Raw genomic sequence first — 13,523 nt, forward strand, 5'->3', positions numbered from 1 at the left:
ATATATATATATATATATATATATATATATATATATATATATATATATATATATATATATATATATATATAAAAACAATATATAGTACATATATAAAAAGACTCTAATCCAGAGTTTTCTACACATTAGACACCACCACTTCCAGGTAATGCAAGTGCATATAAATTAAAATAGATTTTACACTGAACCAGTATTTCTTATTTACAAGCATAAAGTATAGAATAAATACACACTGTTATAAACAGCAAAAAGGACCAACTTGAGCTCCTAGCAACAAACAGTAGAGACAAAGGTTTGGAGTGATGGGGGTAAGGCCTGATGACAAAGTCAACACATCCAAACACGCACACATACATGACCTTCCATACATACTGCACACATACGATTGCCACTTAAGGATGCCGGAGTGAATTTAGATGAAGTACCTTTTGAGCATATCAGTAAACCAATATGAAAATTGAGAGATGTGATTATAGATGCAACTAGAACATCAAGAAAATTTTGTTGTGGAAGCCATGGGGGCAGAAATGTTGAGTCTGCAAACCATTTTCAAACCATATTCCCCAAGAAATAGTAAAGAGACAAAAATGTGGGTTTTTTTGTTTTGTTTTTTTTTGAGGGGGGGGGGGGGGGGGGTTAAAACTAGAACAAGACTCTTTTTTAAAATCTTTTTTGTTTTATCTGTGCCAAATACTAATAACCCAACTGTCCTGGAAATTTCATACAGTGAATGGGGAAGGGAAAAAATTCTATTGACGTCAATGAGCAGACGCTACACTTGAGGGATTTTTATCGTGAGGAAGAAATAGCTGGCCTGATTGTTTTGGGGTCGTGTCTTCGGGTCCCAGAGGGGTTTGTAAACCACGGGAATAGGCTTTGGTGAGGCTATGAGAGCACCTTTCATCATCAGGTCTGGGCCTGATTGCAGAGGGGCAGGGGGGCGTTACATCAGATGGGTCTGGGGTCAGGACCGGTTCCAACTAACAGGATTATTAAGACTGCAGCATACCTGTGGGCTAAAAATAGATTCACCACTGTTGTGCATTTCGTCCTTGGCAGACTTTGTTTCTTTCTTTTATCATAGATCTAAGCAGCTTGTTGTCAATGAGCTGTTTGTTTTTCAGACTTGTATTTCTGCTGATTTTATCTTATTATTGTTTGAACTGGACTAACCTCTATTTCACACCAACACGGCAACAATTAGATGCAAAAATGAAACAACAAAATCGTATAAGTCAAACGTCCCAATAATTTAACTGAAAATTTAGCTGGAATACCTGAACATATAGTTTTAAGTGTAGGATTCCATATCCTCACTGAGCATTTTGCATTAAAAGTCAAGTTTTGGTGTGAAAAGGTAGGAAGCCCCTAATGGTCTGCAGACTGTTACAAGGAAGAAGAGAAAAGATGATGTTTGAAGAGATGGAGTATGAAAATAGGTGATGTATTTCAGTATGACTGTGACTGACATCTGATATAAAGACTAACAAACTAAACATGTAACATGAAGCATGAGTGAACACATAAGCATTTGAATTCCACTCATAAAGAAAAACATTGTGCTCAGATTGAAAAACAAATGTAACTAAGTGTGCGTATAATGTGGTTGTTAATGTTTCCCTATTCAGATGAGTTTGTCCAAGAGTTGTTTGTCGACGTTTGTTTGGATTTCTCTATTGCCCAATACATGGAAGACTGTTCTCTTTTTAACATACAAAAAAGATTTTGCTCTTTCCGGTTAAAAAAAAAAAATTTCACAGACATACTAGAGTGTTCAATAAATAAAAAACTATTATAAAGACAATAGTAAAAAAGGCACACAAAAGTCCTTTGACAAATGGTACAGGAAAAAAGTAAACACTTTCTCTTGCTATACAAATGTGTCTCCATCAGTAGGTCTTACTCTATGCTACTTCTAGATCATATCATATCTGTAAAAAAGTCTTAAGGTACAAAACTTCTCTCAGTAGTGTCAATGTCCATTTAATGCCAGTCCAGAAAAGAAAAGTAACCATTTCCCAAACTGGCCAAAATCCTTCAATTTCCACCATCAGTTTCGCCTGTTCATCAAGACTAAAATGTTCGCAGTAATTATTTCCTGAGAACTCTGAAGCCGCGTCACTGAAACTGTCCGCCCCTGACTGGCTTCAAACACCCAAGTGCAAGACGCCCCTGTGCGGGACGAAACTAAGCCCTTGCTTCTGCAGGCTTACTAAAAAGCACAGCTGCAAGAGGATCGCCCCTCGTTTTCGAAAAACTTTCAAATCACCATGTGAGCCTGATGATGGAAGCCCTATGTGTCTGTGGGTGACGCCTCGTGTGTCACAATCTCTATTGCCGACGTGGGCTCCATCATGCTGCCCTCCTCGTGATCCTGACCGTCCGAATAGTCCAGGGGAGGAGAACGAGAATCTCCAAGGCTATCCTCCTCCTCTTCTAAGTCTTCCTCTTCTTCTTCCTCCTCATCCTCCTCCTCTTCGCCATCTTTCTCTATTCCATCCAAGTCCTCCTCCTCCAAGGTCAGCTCAAACTGAAATTTCTCCCCGCCTCCCTGTCCCCCAGTGCCTCCACTGTGTCCGTGCGTGCCCTGGTCGTAGAAGGGCGGGGAGGGACTCTGGGGGATCATGCTCTGGTACCAATTCCTGTTGTCCTCCAGCGTGTCCAGAATATCCTGGGCGTCAGGGTGGACCAGATCGGCCCATGTCTCCCACAGAGGGTGCACGATATAGTCGATGAAACCCACCTAGAAAGAAGTAAGGAGACACATTAGAATGGAATAGAGATCCTTTGAGCGCTTTGATGAACATAATGTGAATTTATACATCTATGTACATAATGGAGCTCCTGTGTGCTTGATTTCCTACCTGGCTCTTCTCCACTGAGGCTGTGTGTTTGTCACACATGGGGCTGATCTCCATTCCCCTCTCCCTTTCTCTGTCTCCCTGGTGGAAGAACTCCTCCATTATCCGATCAGTCCACTGACGATACAGCTCCAGGGACTTGGTGGGATTACTTAGGTCAGCACAGTGCACCATGTTACGTAGCACCTAAATAATAGAGAATTACAATTTAGTAGATTCAAAATTGGATAACAAAGTACAAAACTTGTTGTTTTTTTTTAAGTTATACTGTAAAATAAATTATAGTGTAAATATGCTTTAGTTTCATTCAGCAGAAAATGCACCACATTTTGGAAATATTTAGATATTCGGGTGAAAATCTGTTTAATCAGCTTCTTTAAAATTTAATTTGTAAACCTGAAAACAATGAGCCTCTCTAGTGTAAATTCCAATATCCATAAAACAATACAGCCAAGTGTGGTAGATTATTTTAAAAAGATTACATTTAAGAGAAATCAAATTATTGTAGAACAGCCATTTAAGGCTAATTATATAATTTGCTTTATGAAAGGAGGTCAGTCCACACAACAGTCTAATAAAGAAGAAATCCTAGAAAGCCCATTAGAGGGAAAGTGTGGAGGGAACACTTAAAGGTAAAGAGAAGAGAAAAGAAAAGGAGTGACAGAGGTCAGCTGTGAAGGAGGCCGACTAATGGTCATTGGCTAAGTAACCTCTGCCATCACTGGCTATTGATTAGAGCTATTAAAAGCATGTAAAACAGAGGGATGAGGGCTTAAAGTAGGTCACAAACTCACAGTCCATATAATGTAAGTGTTTTGTAAATATTACGTTTTTTGCAAAAAACAGAACCTACCTGTATTCTGTCGGTGTAATTGTCCAGCAGCAGCACTCCAGAGCTCGTCACCTTCTTAGTCTCCACCATAGTCTTCAGATCAGCCAGTAAACTCATGTGTTTGGACATGTCTGTGGCCAAAACCTGAATAAAAGAGAGAAGAAGAAAAGACATCTTCAGCATCAGGATTATATGGACAGGTTAAAAATGAACTGAGATGACAGCGAAAAAGAAAAGACTATGAATCAGCATATCTTACCATGTCGATGACCATCTTGCGCAGGGACTGTCGCTGCTTCTTAGTAAGGTTCTGAAAGATATCACAGTTGTCCTCCTGCAGTAGCTTGAATCCAACAGCCAAGTGATGGTTCTCCAGCACTGACTCATCGTTGTACATCAACGCCAGCTCAGAGTCTGGAAAGGCATTAAAAAGAGATTTTAATATTTTAGTCTTTGTTGTGACTACTTCTGTTTGTCTGTTGAAAGCACCAATGTATATATGTAGGAAATTAACTGTTCCATGTTGAATATATTTGGACTTACTGGTATTGATTAGGAATTGGTTTGATACTCCAGGATGGTCAACATCATGGATAGCTGCAGCAAAGATGGCTGCTAGGATCTCAAGATCTGTGAAGACCGCCTGTGAAAGAGAGAGGGAGGGAAAAAGAACATTAAACTATTTTTAGAATATAAAAATAACACACTAACTATTGATTCCCAGAAAATTGTGTGAGGGGCAGATAACAGAATGCAGGTGGCACCACTGTGAGACAGTAAAAAAATATATCTGCTGGCTTTGACAGATGGAAGATAGAGAACCGAAAATGGTAAATCATGATCTAAAGACCGGGACGTTCTGACCTGACTGTATTGCAGCAGCTACCCCAATTTACGGAGAGCAGAGAGAAAATATATGCTGTAAAAAATCTAACAAAGAAGTTATGGAGGGACGAGTGTTGGGAGGAAAGAGGGGAAGTTCTCTGAGTAAACTGGTGCAAGCAGAGATGTTCGGGGAAAGCTGATTCAATGGAAGTATGTTGAGCTCTTCACAGTCAGTGGGGAGATCCAGGAAAGTGGCAGTGATGTAAGAGCTCACTCCTCTAATTTAGTTTTCCCTCATTTCTGTCAGAGTAGGGAAATGTTTCAACCTCTAGAGTCGAAAGATGTACATCAATTATATAATGTAACAAGACCCTGATCTGAGGTACTAAAAACTGAGTACAGCTGAGACTACAATACTAACACGTCATATCATAACTTACATCCAGGGCTGGAGTGGAGAGGAGGATGTGGGTGGATTGGGCCACGTCAGCAGCATGCAGGCTGTTGTGATAGGCCACATCTGAATGGTAATGATCTTCCAATGTCATCATGTAGGCCACGAACGTATCCATGGGGATCTTAAACGTCTTCAACAGGTCTCGCTCCTAGAAAAACATCATCATAATATATTTAGAATATTTAAGCGTGGATGATTTTAGTAGTAATCACACACAAAACATAATGAAAGGCAGCAATTATGTAATTGAGGGCGCATACCTGGAAGATGGCGTACATGATGCAGGTAAGAGGGCGGTTGTGAGAGTACTCAGAAACAGTGAAGATATTCAGACCCCACTTGTTGAGATCCTCCAGCTCCTTGGACAGCAGCTCCTCCTTATCGGTCTTGACGCCGAAGCGCGAGATGCTGCTGCTGGAGAGCGAGGGCCCATGAGAGACCTTCTTGACCCCACTGATCTGTGTCATCAGCTGCTGCCTCTGCTGCTTCTTTTTCTCGCGCGTCTTTGATGTCGGCGACGGGATCTCCACCTCATTCTGTTTGTCTGAGGGAAGGGGAAATGAAGATTTGTTGCTTTTAGAAAAGTGTGGACATTGTAAAGAAGAAATGGTTAAAATTCCTTTTTAACCTGCGTGTGTAATCTACTTCTCAATATAAAAAACTACTTCAATGCGTAGGCTGCCTGAGGACCCAGGTGCACTATAGAAGCACCTGCAGCTCGTTAGTTAATGAGGGATTTATTGATTAATTCATCATCTGTCCCTTCATTCAGTTGTTCATTCATTGCTCCCTGTCCTCCACCTGCAGTTGCTCTCTGAGCTCCTACTGTTCATTCATCCCCGTCCTTCTCCCTCCTTCGCAGCACTTTTTCCCCCCGTCTGTCAGCAGGTGGCTCACATCTCATCTCCTGTTCTTTTCACTCTTACAGGTCAGTCCATTGACAGACTGAGAGCTGGGGCCTCTACACAGTTAAAGAAGCTCCGTGCAGTGGGCCATTCAATAAGCTGCCGCATCTTTCACAGCTTTATCAAATCACTTAGTATAGAGTGGGATTTTAATGTTTGGTTTATTTCATTTAGAAGTCTATTCAACTACATTTGGTCTGGCCACAATAATAGGATAACAAGTCCAAAAATACACTGAAAACTTGCAAGGCTTTCATAAAATATTCCTTTGGAAAAACAATTATAATTAATACGCCTTTATCCCAAAATAAACCCAGAAAACATGCTGTTTCTTGTAATAACCAACAAGGCCATTGTGTTTACTATAATCAAAGAAGAACTGAAGGAAATCCTGCAGGGACTGGCTATTGGCATGTATGTGAGCTGCACACTCATCTATCAAGCCTCGGCTCAGCTCATCGCTGGCCTATCAGCCTTCCCCTGTGGAGGGTTATTCAATTACCAGCTGTAATTCAAATAATCACTTTCACTCTCATGCTCTCCCTCTCTCTTGCACTGTTTTCTCTGCTTTTCTCTCTCTCTCACTCTCTCATCAGTCCTCCAGTGGTAATTGAGAATGGTCAATTAAGCGCTCTCAGACATGTGCTGTGTGGGAAACAAGGGGAAGAGCAATATATTGCCCTCTAATTTATTACAAGCCATCATTATCACCTCTGTAGTGTGGTGGTTGTGTGTGTGAGGCCTGTACGTGTGTGTGAGATAGAGAGAGAGAGAAATCAGATTGTGAGACAGACAAGTTTGCAGTGTCATTCTTATCATCCATTTCTACAGTAAGTGCCAATATACAGTAAATGCCATGCTCCACAGTCGACTTGATATACCAGAGTAATGACGATCCTCGTTTCCATATTCAACCAGATTAAGTCTCCCTGTCACAGTTTGGCCTGCAATGTGTCAGCCAGTCACATGGATAGTCCCTCTCATGTGTTTTTTTTCGAACCTCCCTCTGTTATTAATTCTCTCCTTCACATTTAGCTCGTCTTATCTCTTCCTGTGTCTCATTTTAGACACTGATTTACAAAAACAAAACACAAATCTGTTGTATTTTGCTCAGTTCTTTCTCTCCTTTTTCCCTTCTCCTTCCCGCTCCCTTGTCACCTCCCATTTATGTCGATTTCATCTGATTCTTTTTCATCCTCCTATGTGCTCTCCTGTGAGACGCAGATGCAGTGGGGATGTGGTGGGGTGGCTTTTTGGGGACATTTTCTTCCTCAGCATATTCCCTAAACTAGGTGTGTTCCGCTGCTGGCCGATCAAAGGGAATTATGACAGAATTATGATACGAGGACAGTTGTGGCGGGGGAAGGTGCACGTGTATGCCCAGCATGCTGTTGGCCAACAGTCCCTAATGGAAAGTTGATCTAAAATAATCTTCGAAGAGAAACTATAGAATTTTTATTTATCTAAGGATTTATCCAGGCTCCACAAACACTGTTTTACAACAGTCTGCCTCACCAGCTGAAAAAAATTTAAAACCAGATGTCTACAATAAACTGATGGGGATTTGACGTGGATCTAAGAATGACCTCTGCAGAACCAGGCATATGGCAGGAAAATATAATTTCTCTGAGCCTGAATAGATGCTTTTATAAAAATAATAAAGCAATAAATGAATTACTGATGTGATACTAATCTTAATGGATGGAAGGATTAAACAGTCCTACTGGTCAGCTGAGGCCAAACCAGGCCAGCTGTGCTGCTTCAGCCATTTCCCCCCCTACTCTTCATTAATGTTAACCTGTTTGGGTTTTTTTTCTACCGCCAGCAGGGTAATCCTGATTTCTTTATCACAGCGATAGTCATCTCTGTCTGGATTCCCGGGGAAGCAAGAGAGGGGGAGGGGGGGGGGGGACAACAAGGTGTCCCTGCTGACAAGAAGATGCATTAAGACGGTGATGAGTCACCCTATCTGCCGAGCTCATCTCACTGCCAGCAAAGGGGGTTCCTCGGTACCTGTTTTCTTCAGTCATCCCTTCCTCCCCCCTTTGCTTCTTTTCTGTCTCCCCTCCTCTCTCACTCTATGATCTGGCGGTAAGGGATCCATCAGCAACACTAAACCAGATCAGGAAGCCAGTCGATTGGAAGCACAATGTCTATAAATAATCTTACTTTTATCTCACTTGTCTAGTCCTCAGCTGTTTTCTCACTTCTGTGGAAATCTCACATTTACCAAAATAATTGATTGTCTCACTTGTGCTGTTTGAGGTTATTTTTTCCCTACAGTGAAATAATATTGTGGTTTAGTACCAGGGTCATGAAACATTGTGTACGTGTGGGTGGAAACACTACCGGAAGCACTGTTTCTAAAGACAATATAAATACATATATATTTAGCTATCGCCATCCATTCTCATATTTCAAATGTGCAGCCCACACTGACAGCATCCAGTTCCAATTCACATACTCCGATTTAGGCTAATAAGCTCCCTTGTCAGTCAAATGGCACTTTTACAGCAGCCAGCCACCTTAAATACCTTCATTTTCCCCATTTTAATGGCCATGCCATAAACATGTGAAGCTTAATGATGGCGCAGTGTTCTATGGTACGCCCCCACAGAAAAGCCTGCCAGGGCAACTTGCACAGCTTCATCATGTAAAAAACTGAACATGATCTCCACAAAAACAATGTCGCAAAACAGATAAGTGAGGATCTGTCTGAACCAGTCATTTGTGGATACTTAATTTTTAATAAATTATTGTATAATTTTGTATGTATTTTTGCTAAACATATGGGAGTCATAATAAATGTCCGTAGTAATGGATATAAAGACCATATTGGTGAATTTGTTGATGTGCTTTTGAGTGCATGTACACAAGACTTTCTTTTACCTAGGAAGGTGTTAGAGATGAATTCGGAAACCTGATTCCCAGACCGACTCATCTCAGATAGGTGCGTCAACTCCCGATTCAACATTCTTTTAAACTGCAAGAGAGAGGAAGAGATGGGGAGAGAGAGAAAAAATTGTCAGTTTCCACTGAGGAGAAAACCTGGGAGAAATTATGGTACAAGATTCCATGGAAAATACAGCAGTGTTACAGCTCAAGAATATTTAATTACAGCGTAAAATCAGTGGAGGGACACATCTTATTTTCCCCTCCATTTTCCCTGCGATTAATTAGGTGCAGATCATTATTTGTGTTACCAGTGTGGAAGCCATCTCCTTTTAATGTCCCTAAATTCACCTCCTGCAAAGCCAACAGTTTTATTACACTGAATCACATTTTTGAGGCCTATCTAGCTGTTTTATTTGCGTCAGTATGCAAGAATTTCAATGATGTCAAGAGGAAAATCTTCACACTGCTCCCTATATTCCTCTTCCTTTCAACATTTTGGTGATTTTCCATGTACTTTTATTTTATTATGAACAGTTGTAAATGGATGCAATAGTTGAGGAAGATAGATGCATTTAATAGTACACGGGAATCCAGGCACTGCAGTAGCAGCTGTTTATGACAGACTGATGCATGCGCGTGCACAAACATACACATTAATACATACACAAACAGACACACAGCTCTGCAGAGGGCTCAAGATGGAGCCTGAGCCACAAAACACCATTCTGCCAGACCTCCTCCCCTCCTCACCATGATGGAAATATAATTTGGTGCAAGTACGCTAACACAGCATTCTGAAAAGCTCTACACAAACAATAGATGTAATCAAATGCTTAATTTCTTTAGAAGTGGTCCTTAATGCAACAGTAACACAGCACAGGGAGGTACAATGAAATGAGTGTGTTATCCCGACAAGCTACGTAGATAAGCGCCACACACCTTAATGTAACCCCAAGACACCGACAGCAGGTAATTGGCTTCAGGCATTTTGGACCCCGTTTTCTCGTTCCTACACAAAGCCAGAACTGTAATCCAATAGAAAAAAATAGAGGCAGACAAACAGGATTCTTTCAGTGCCAAAAAGGACAAAAAATCCCCTCTTCTCTCCTCTTATGTTTCTCTTCTCAGCAGCTAAGAGAGCAGCTCAATGACGGCTCACTCTCCCTCTTAGCAGCAGAAAAGGGCCAGCTCTGAGTCTCCATGCTTGGGGATGGATAGATGGACGTAGGAAAAAGTAAGCACTGAAGCCAGGCTCGATGAGGAGGAGATCCAGCAGACTCGGTGGATAGGCAGGAGCAGCAGCAGCAGCTGGAGCCGTGAGCTAGGGACTCTCAGCGCACTGATGAATAATGGAGGAGGGGGGGGAAAAGCAATGGAGACAGAAGGAGGAGGAGGGATTGAGACAGTGATGTTCATCTGACTGGAGGGGGGGTTCCTCCACTGGATTTGTCTTGCTTCGCTGGTCTCACTGCTGTAGCGATCGCTCCCCCTCCTACCCTGCTTCTCTGTCTCTCTCTCTCTCACTCCCCATGTTTCTCTTTTTTTTGTTCCCTCCCTCCCTCTTCTTTTCCCCCTGCTGTAGTCTGCCAGCCCCAGCAACACGCTCTATTCAGAACACATGATTTGACAGAAAGTGGGGAGAAGGGGGGAGCCCTAATTACGGCTTGGCATTGGTGTATAGATGAAGTTCTGAAGGGATGTTTGAGTGATTGACATAATATCTTGACTTGGATTTCCAAAATAACTTTTCTGCTCTTCTCTTCGTGCAACTGCTGCAGATAAATCCCATCCTCTTTAATTCCCAGCCCCTGTAATTCCCTCTAAAAGCCATTTTTTTACGAAGTCAGCCATTGTGAAGGAATGTCATTGAGCCGTAGAGCTATGCCTTCCCTCCACAGTAAAACAATAAGGTTGAGAAAGGGGATGGGGCACGTTTTGAGGAATGTGAGAGCACAGCGACTGTATTTTTATCGGCATTATCTCTATTATCATCCTCTCCTCACCCTCTCCTGAGTCGTCTGTTGTTTCCTGACATCCCTGACTGCGACGGCCATTGTGGGGAACTCATAAGCCTGTTCATTATCTGCATCCCAATCCCAGTAATATTAGATGCTGTCAGGGTGTCTCTGGAATGCTATTTTTAACAACCACCAGATAACAAAGAGAGTGGGGAAGACGACCAGAGAAGGGGGGGACAAAAAGACAAGGAAGGAGAGATGGAAGATAATTGCATCCTTCCCCAATTTAGGTGACATCCGCTCTCTCTGCTGGTGAGTGTGTCTATGCCAATTACCAGAACACCCCAACGCCATGGCAACAGCATCAGGCAGCCAGTGTGAGGTTGTTTTGAAAAGAGAAGAGAGGAGAGGCTTCCCCCTTTCCTTCCCAGGCACACATGTGGTGTAGCTGCTGAGCTGTCACGAGGACACACCACACACATCGCCTCTGCTCGCATCCACCGATGCACAGACTGAAAATCGCCCCTCCCTCTGCTCCGTCCCTCCCTCACTCTCCACCACTTACATGTCAATTTCTCTCCCGGCTGCGACTTGCCAACACAGTCATCAATCTCTCTGTCTGTCTGCCTTGCTGGCAGAATCAATGGGCTGTTCTTGGAGCAGGTGTTGATACTGCTGCAGTGTACATGGCTAGGCCCACCTGACTGGAACATACTGTTACATCAGTACCACTGGCCAATTTCGAGGTCTGTTTGGGCTTTTATCAATGTAGTCACGACTTTTGTAGGACCCTTGAGGAGGATGACTGCAATGTTTAGCTAATGAGAAAATATCCATAGTTCTTGTCACTTCAAAGCCAATCCATGGCAAACTGTAAAAAGAAATTCCCAGAGAACCTTTCAGTCCTGTGTGCGCGTGTCTGTGTTGTATATGTATGAGTTCGGAAAGATGAGGGCGAGATCAAAGCTTCCCTGAGAGGATTCCGGATTATCCTCCCACTGAGGGAAAGAACCAGAAGCAGGGAGGTAGGACGCAAGAAAAGCGGAAAATAAATAAATAAATAAGAGAGGCAGCTCTTTATATAATAGCTCACTGCATAATATATAAAGAAACCAGAAACGGCGGGGGATTTCTCTGCAATGTGTTGAAGAGCTATGCTTCTCCAGAGGCTGAAAAAAAAGCCTCAGGGCGCGCACACACAGCAACCTACAAATGCTGCAGTTAAGCAGATTCTGATGCTGACATGTCACATGCATGTTTTACACACTCATACCCATATGTTTCTGAATGAGTGTGTTATTGCCAGTGTGTGTTTGATTTTATTGTTCATTCAGGGGCAGAAGGGTAGCCTCTTTACCCCCTACTGACACCATGACACTAGAGGAAGATTAGCATCTTAGAGCCCTGTAGGTATCTCTTTCTCACATACTGCATATCCTTATTTTGTTATTTTACTCATTCACTCCTTCCCATCCTCAAGCATCTTTCCTAATCTCTTTTTCTCTGTCAAAAAATATGATGAATTTTAACCTTCTATGGTACATTCTTTTTTAATTGCCGCTGTTGTGAATGCTTAAAATTGCTACAATTGTCAAGTAAAGCTTGAATCAGCTCAGTAGTCTTTCATGTCTAAATTTTTTTGCCTTAAATCATCAGCTATTTTCATCTGAGGTGGTTCAGAATGAAGTTGTGCCTTTGAGCCACTAGTGGGTGCCCTATGCTCAGTCTGTTGTAGAGCATCCTGCTCAATGTTAAAGAGCATTGACCCCTTAACCCTGCAGTGACAAATGTACAACTTGACTTACGGATAAATCTGTTTAAATCCTCTATTTTAATATAAAAACATGAAAACAATGGTTAGAAAGCCTTAGTAATCTAAATTTACAATGATGAGGGTGTAAAAGTTTTGAAAAGCAAAGCAGTTACACTGTGAGGTCACACTTTTTAACCTGACCATTGTGTTTCATTTAGCTACTCTTAGAAGCTTAAATAAAAGTAAATAATTATTCATATGTTTCTTCTTTACTATCTTAATTTTCAGATTTAAATCAGTTTATCAATTTAATCTCGTATTTACTGCATGCAACATAGCGGTTTGTGCAGTAACTTTTTTCTTCAGCAGCAAACCTGCAGTGTTTGCGGTTTATCTCCCCCTCGTTTTAGCAAAAACATGACGCAGGGAGGTATCATCGGCGCTATGGCAAAGACTCTCAGTGACAACTCCCTAAAGATCAGGGAACCTTCATACGTATGAACCATGCGTATGTTGGGTGAAGCTACAGACAACTCAGAGACGGCCTGGCAGCCTCTCACTTCCTCTGACTCACTCACTCATGCTAATGTGTGTCTGAATGAGAGAGATAGAGTGTATTCGTGTGTCTCTGAACCTATGCAGTAAGATGTATTTTAAAAAGAACGGTCAGCTTTAAGAACAAGCGTCAGAAATGGAGGGAGAGTTAAAAGTAAGCAAGCAATTTCTCAATTGAGTGATTCATTCCCATCACACCCGGCTGTTCAAGGTCTCAGCAGAGTCAGATGTTAACAGGCTGCAAAGCTGTGCTCACTTGAGTTTTGGTTGCTTTGAAAGCAGAAAGCACCCCCATGTAAAATACCACAGGGGCAATATTACACCAAGACTTGATTTTAAAAGCCCAAGAAACAAGACAACACTCAATGAATGCTGAAACTCTATAGAAAGCAACACTTTATAATGTTGACAAAAGTAATGGCATGTAAACCCCTAACTTTTGGGGGGGGGGGGGGGGGGGGGGGTTTTTTTCCCCCCCCCCC

At 42.0% G+C, this 13,523-nt stretch overlaps 1 protein-coding gene across 4 annotated transcripts in view; it reads right to left on the bottom strand.

The window, feature by feature from the left end:
* Nucleotides 1-13,523, bottom strand: part of pde4ba (phosphodiesterase 4B, cAMP-specific a) — a 188,560-nt gene that overhangs the window by 1,228 nt on the left and 173,809 nt on the right. For all 4 annotated transcript variants that reach the window (XM_046049246.1, XM_046049247.1, XM_046049248.1 and 1 more), the window contains 8 exons: nt 8,770-8,863; nt 5,236-5,519; nt 4,959-5,123; nt 4,237-4,336; nt 3,953-4,107; nt 3,715-3,837; nt 2,865-3,047; nt 77-2,743 (listed from right to left, as the gene is read on the bottom strand). In XM_046049246.1, the coding sequence (XP_045905202.1) occupies nt 2,294-2,743; nt 2,865-3,047; nt 3,715-3,837; nt 3,953-4,107; nt 4,237-4,336; nt 4,959-5,123; nt 5,236-5,519; nt 8,770-8,863 (1,554 nt within the window). In that variant the 3' untranslated portion in view covers nt 77-2,293. The remainder of the gene's footprint in view (nt 1-76; nt 2,744-2,864; nt 3,048-3,714; nt 3,838-3,952; nt 4,108-4,236; nt 4,337-4,958; nt 5,124-5,235; nt 5,520-8,769; nt 8,864-13,523) is intronic.

The sequence above is a fragment of the Micropterus dolomieu genome, linkage group LG05 (assembly GCF_021292245.1).
Source record: "Micropterus dolomieu isolate WLL.071019.BEF.003 ecotype Adirondacks linkage group LG05, ASM2129224v1, whole genome shotgun sequence".
Lineage (NCBI taxonomy): Eukaryota > Metazoa > Chordata > Actinopteri > Centrarchiformes > Centrarchidae > Micropterus > Micropterus dolomieu.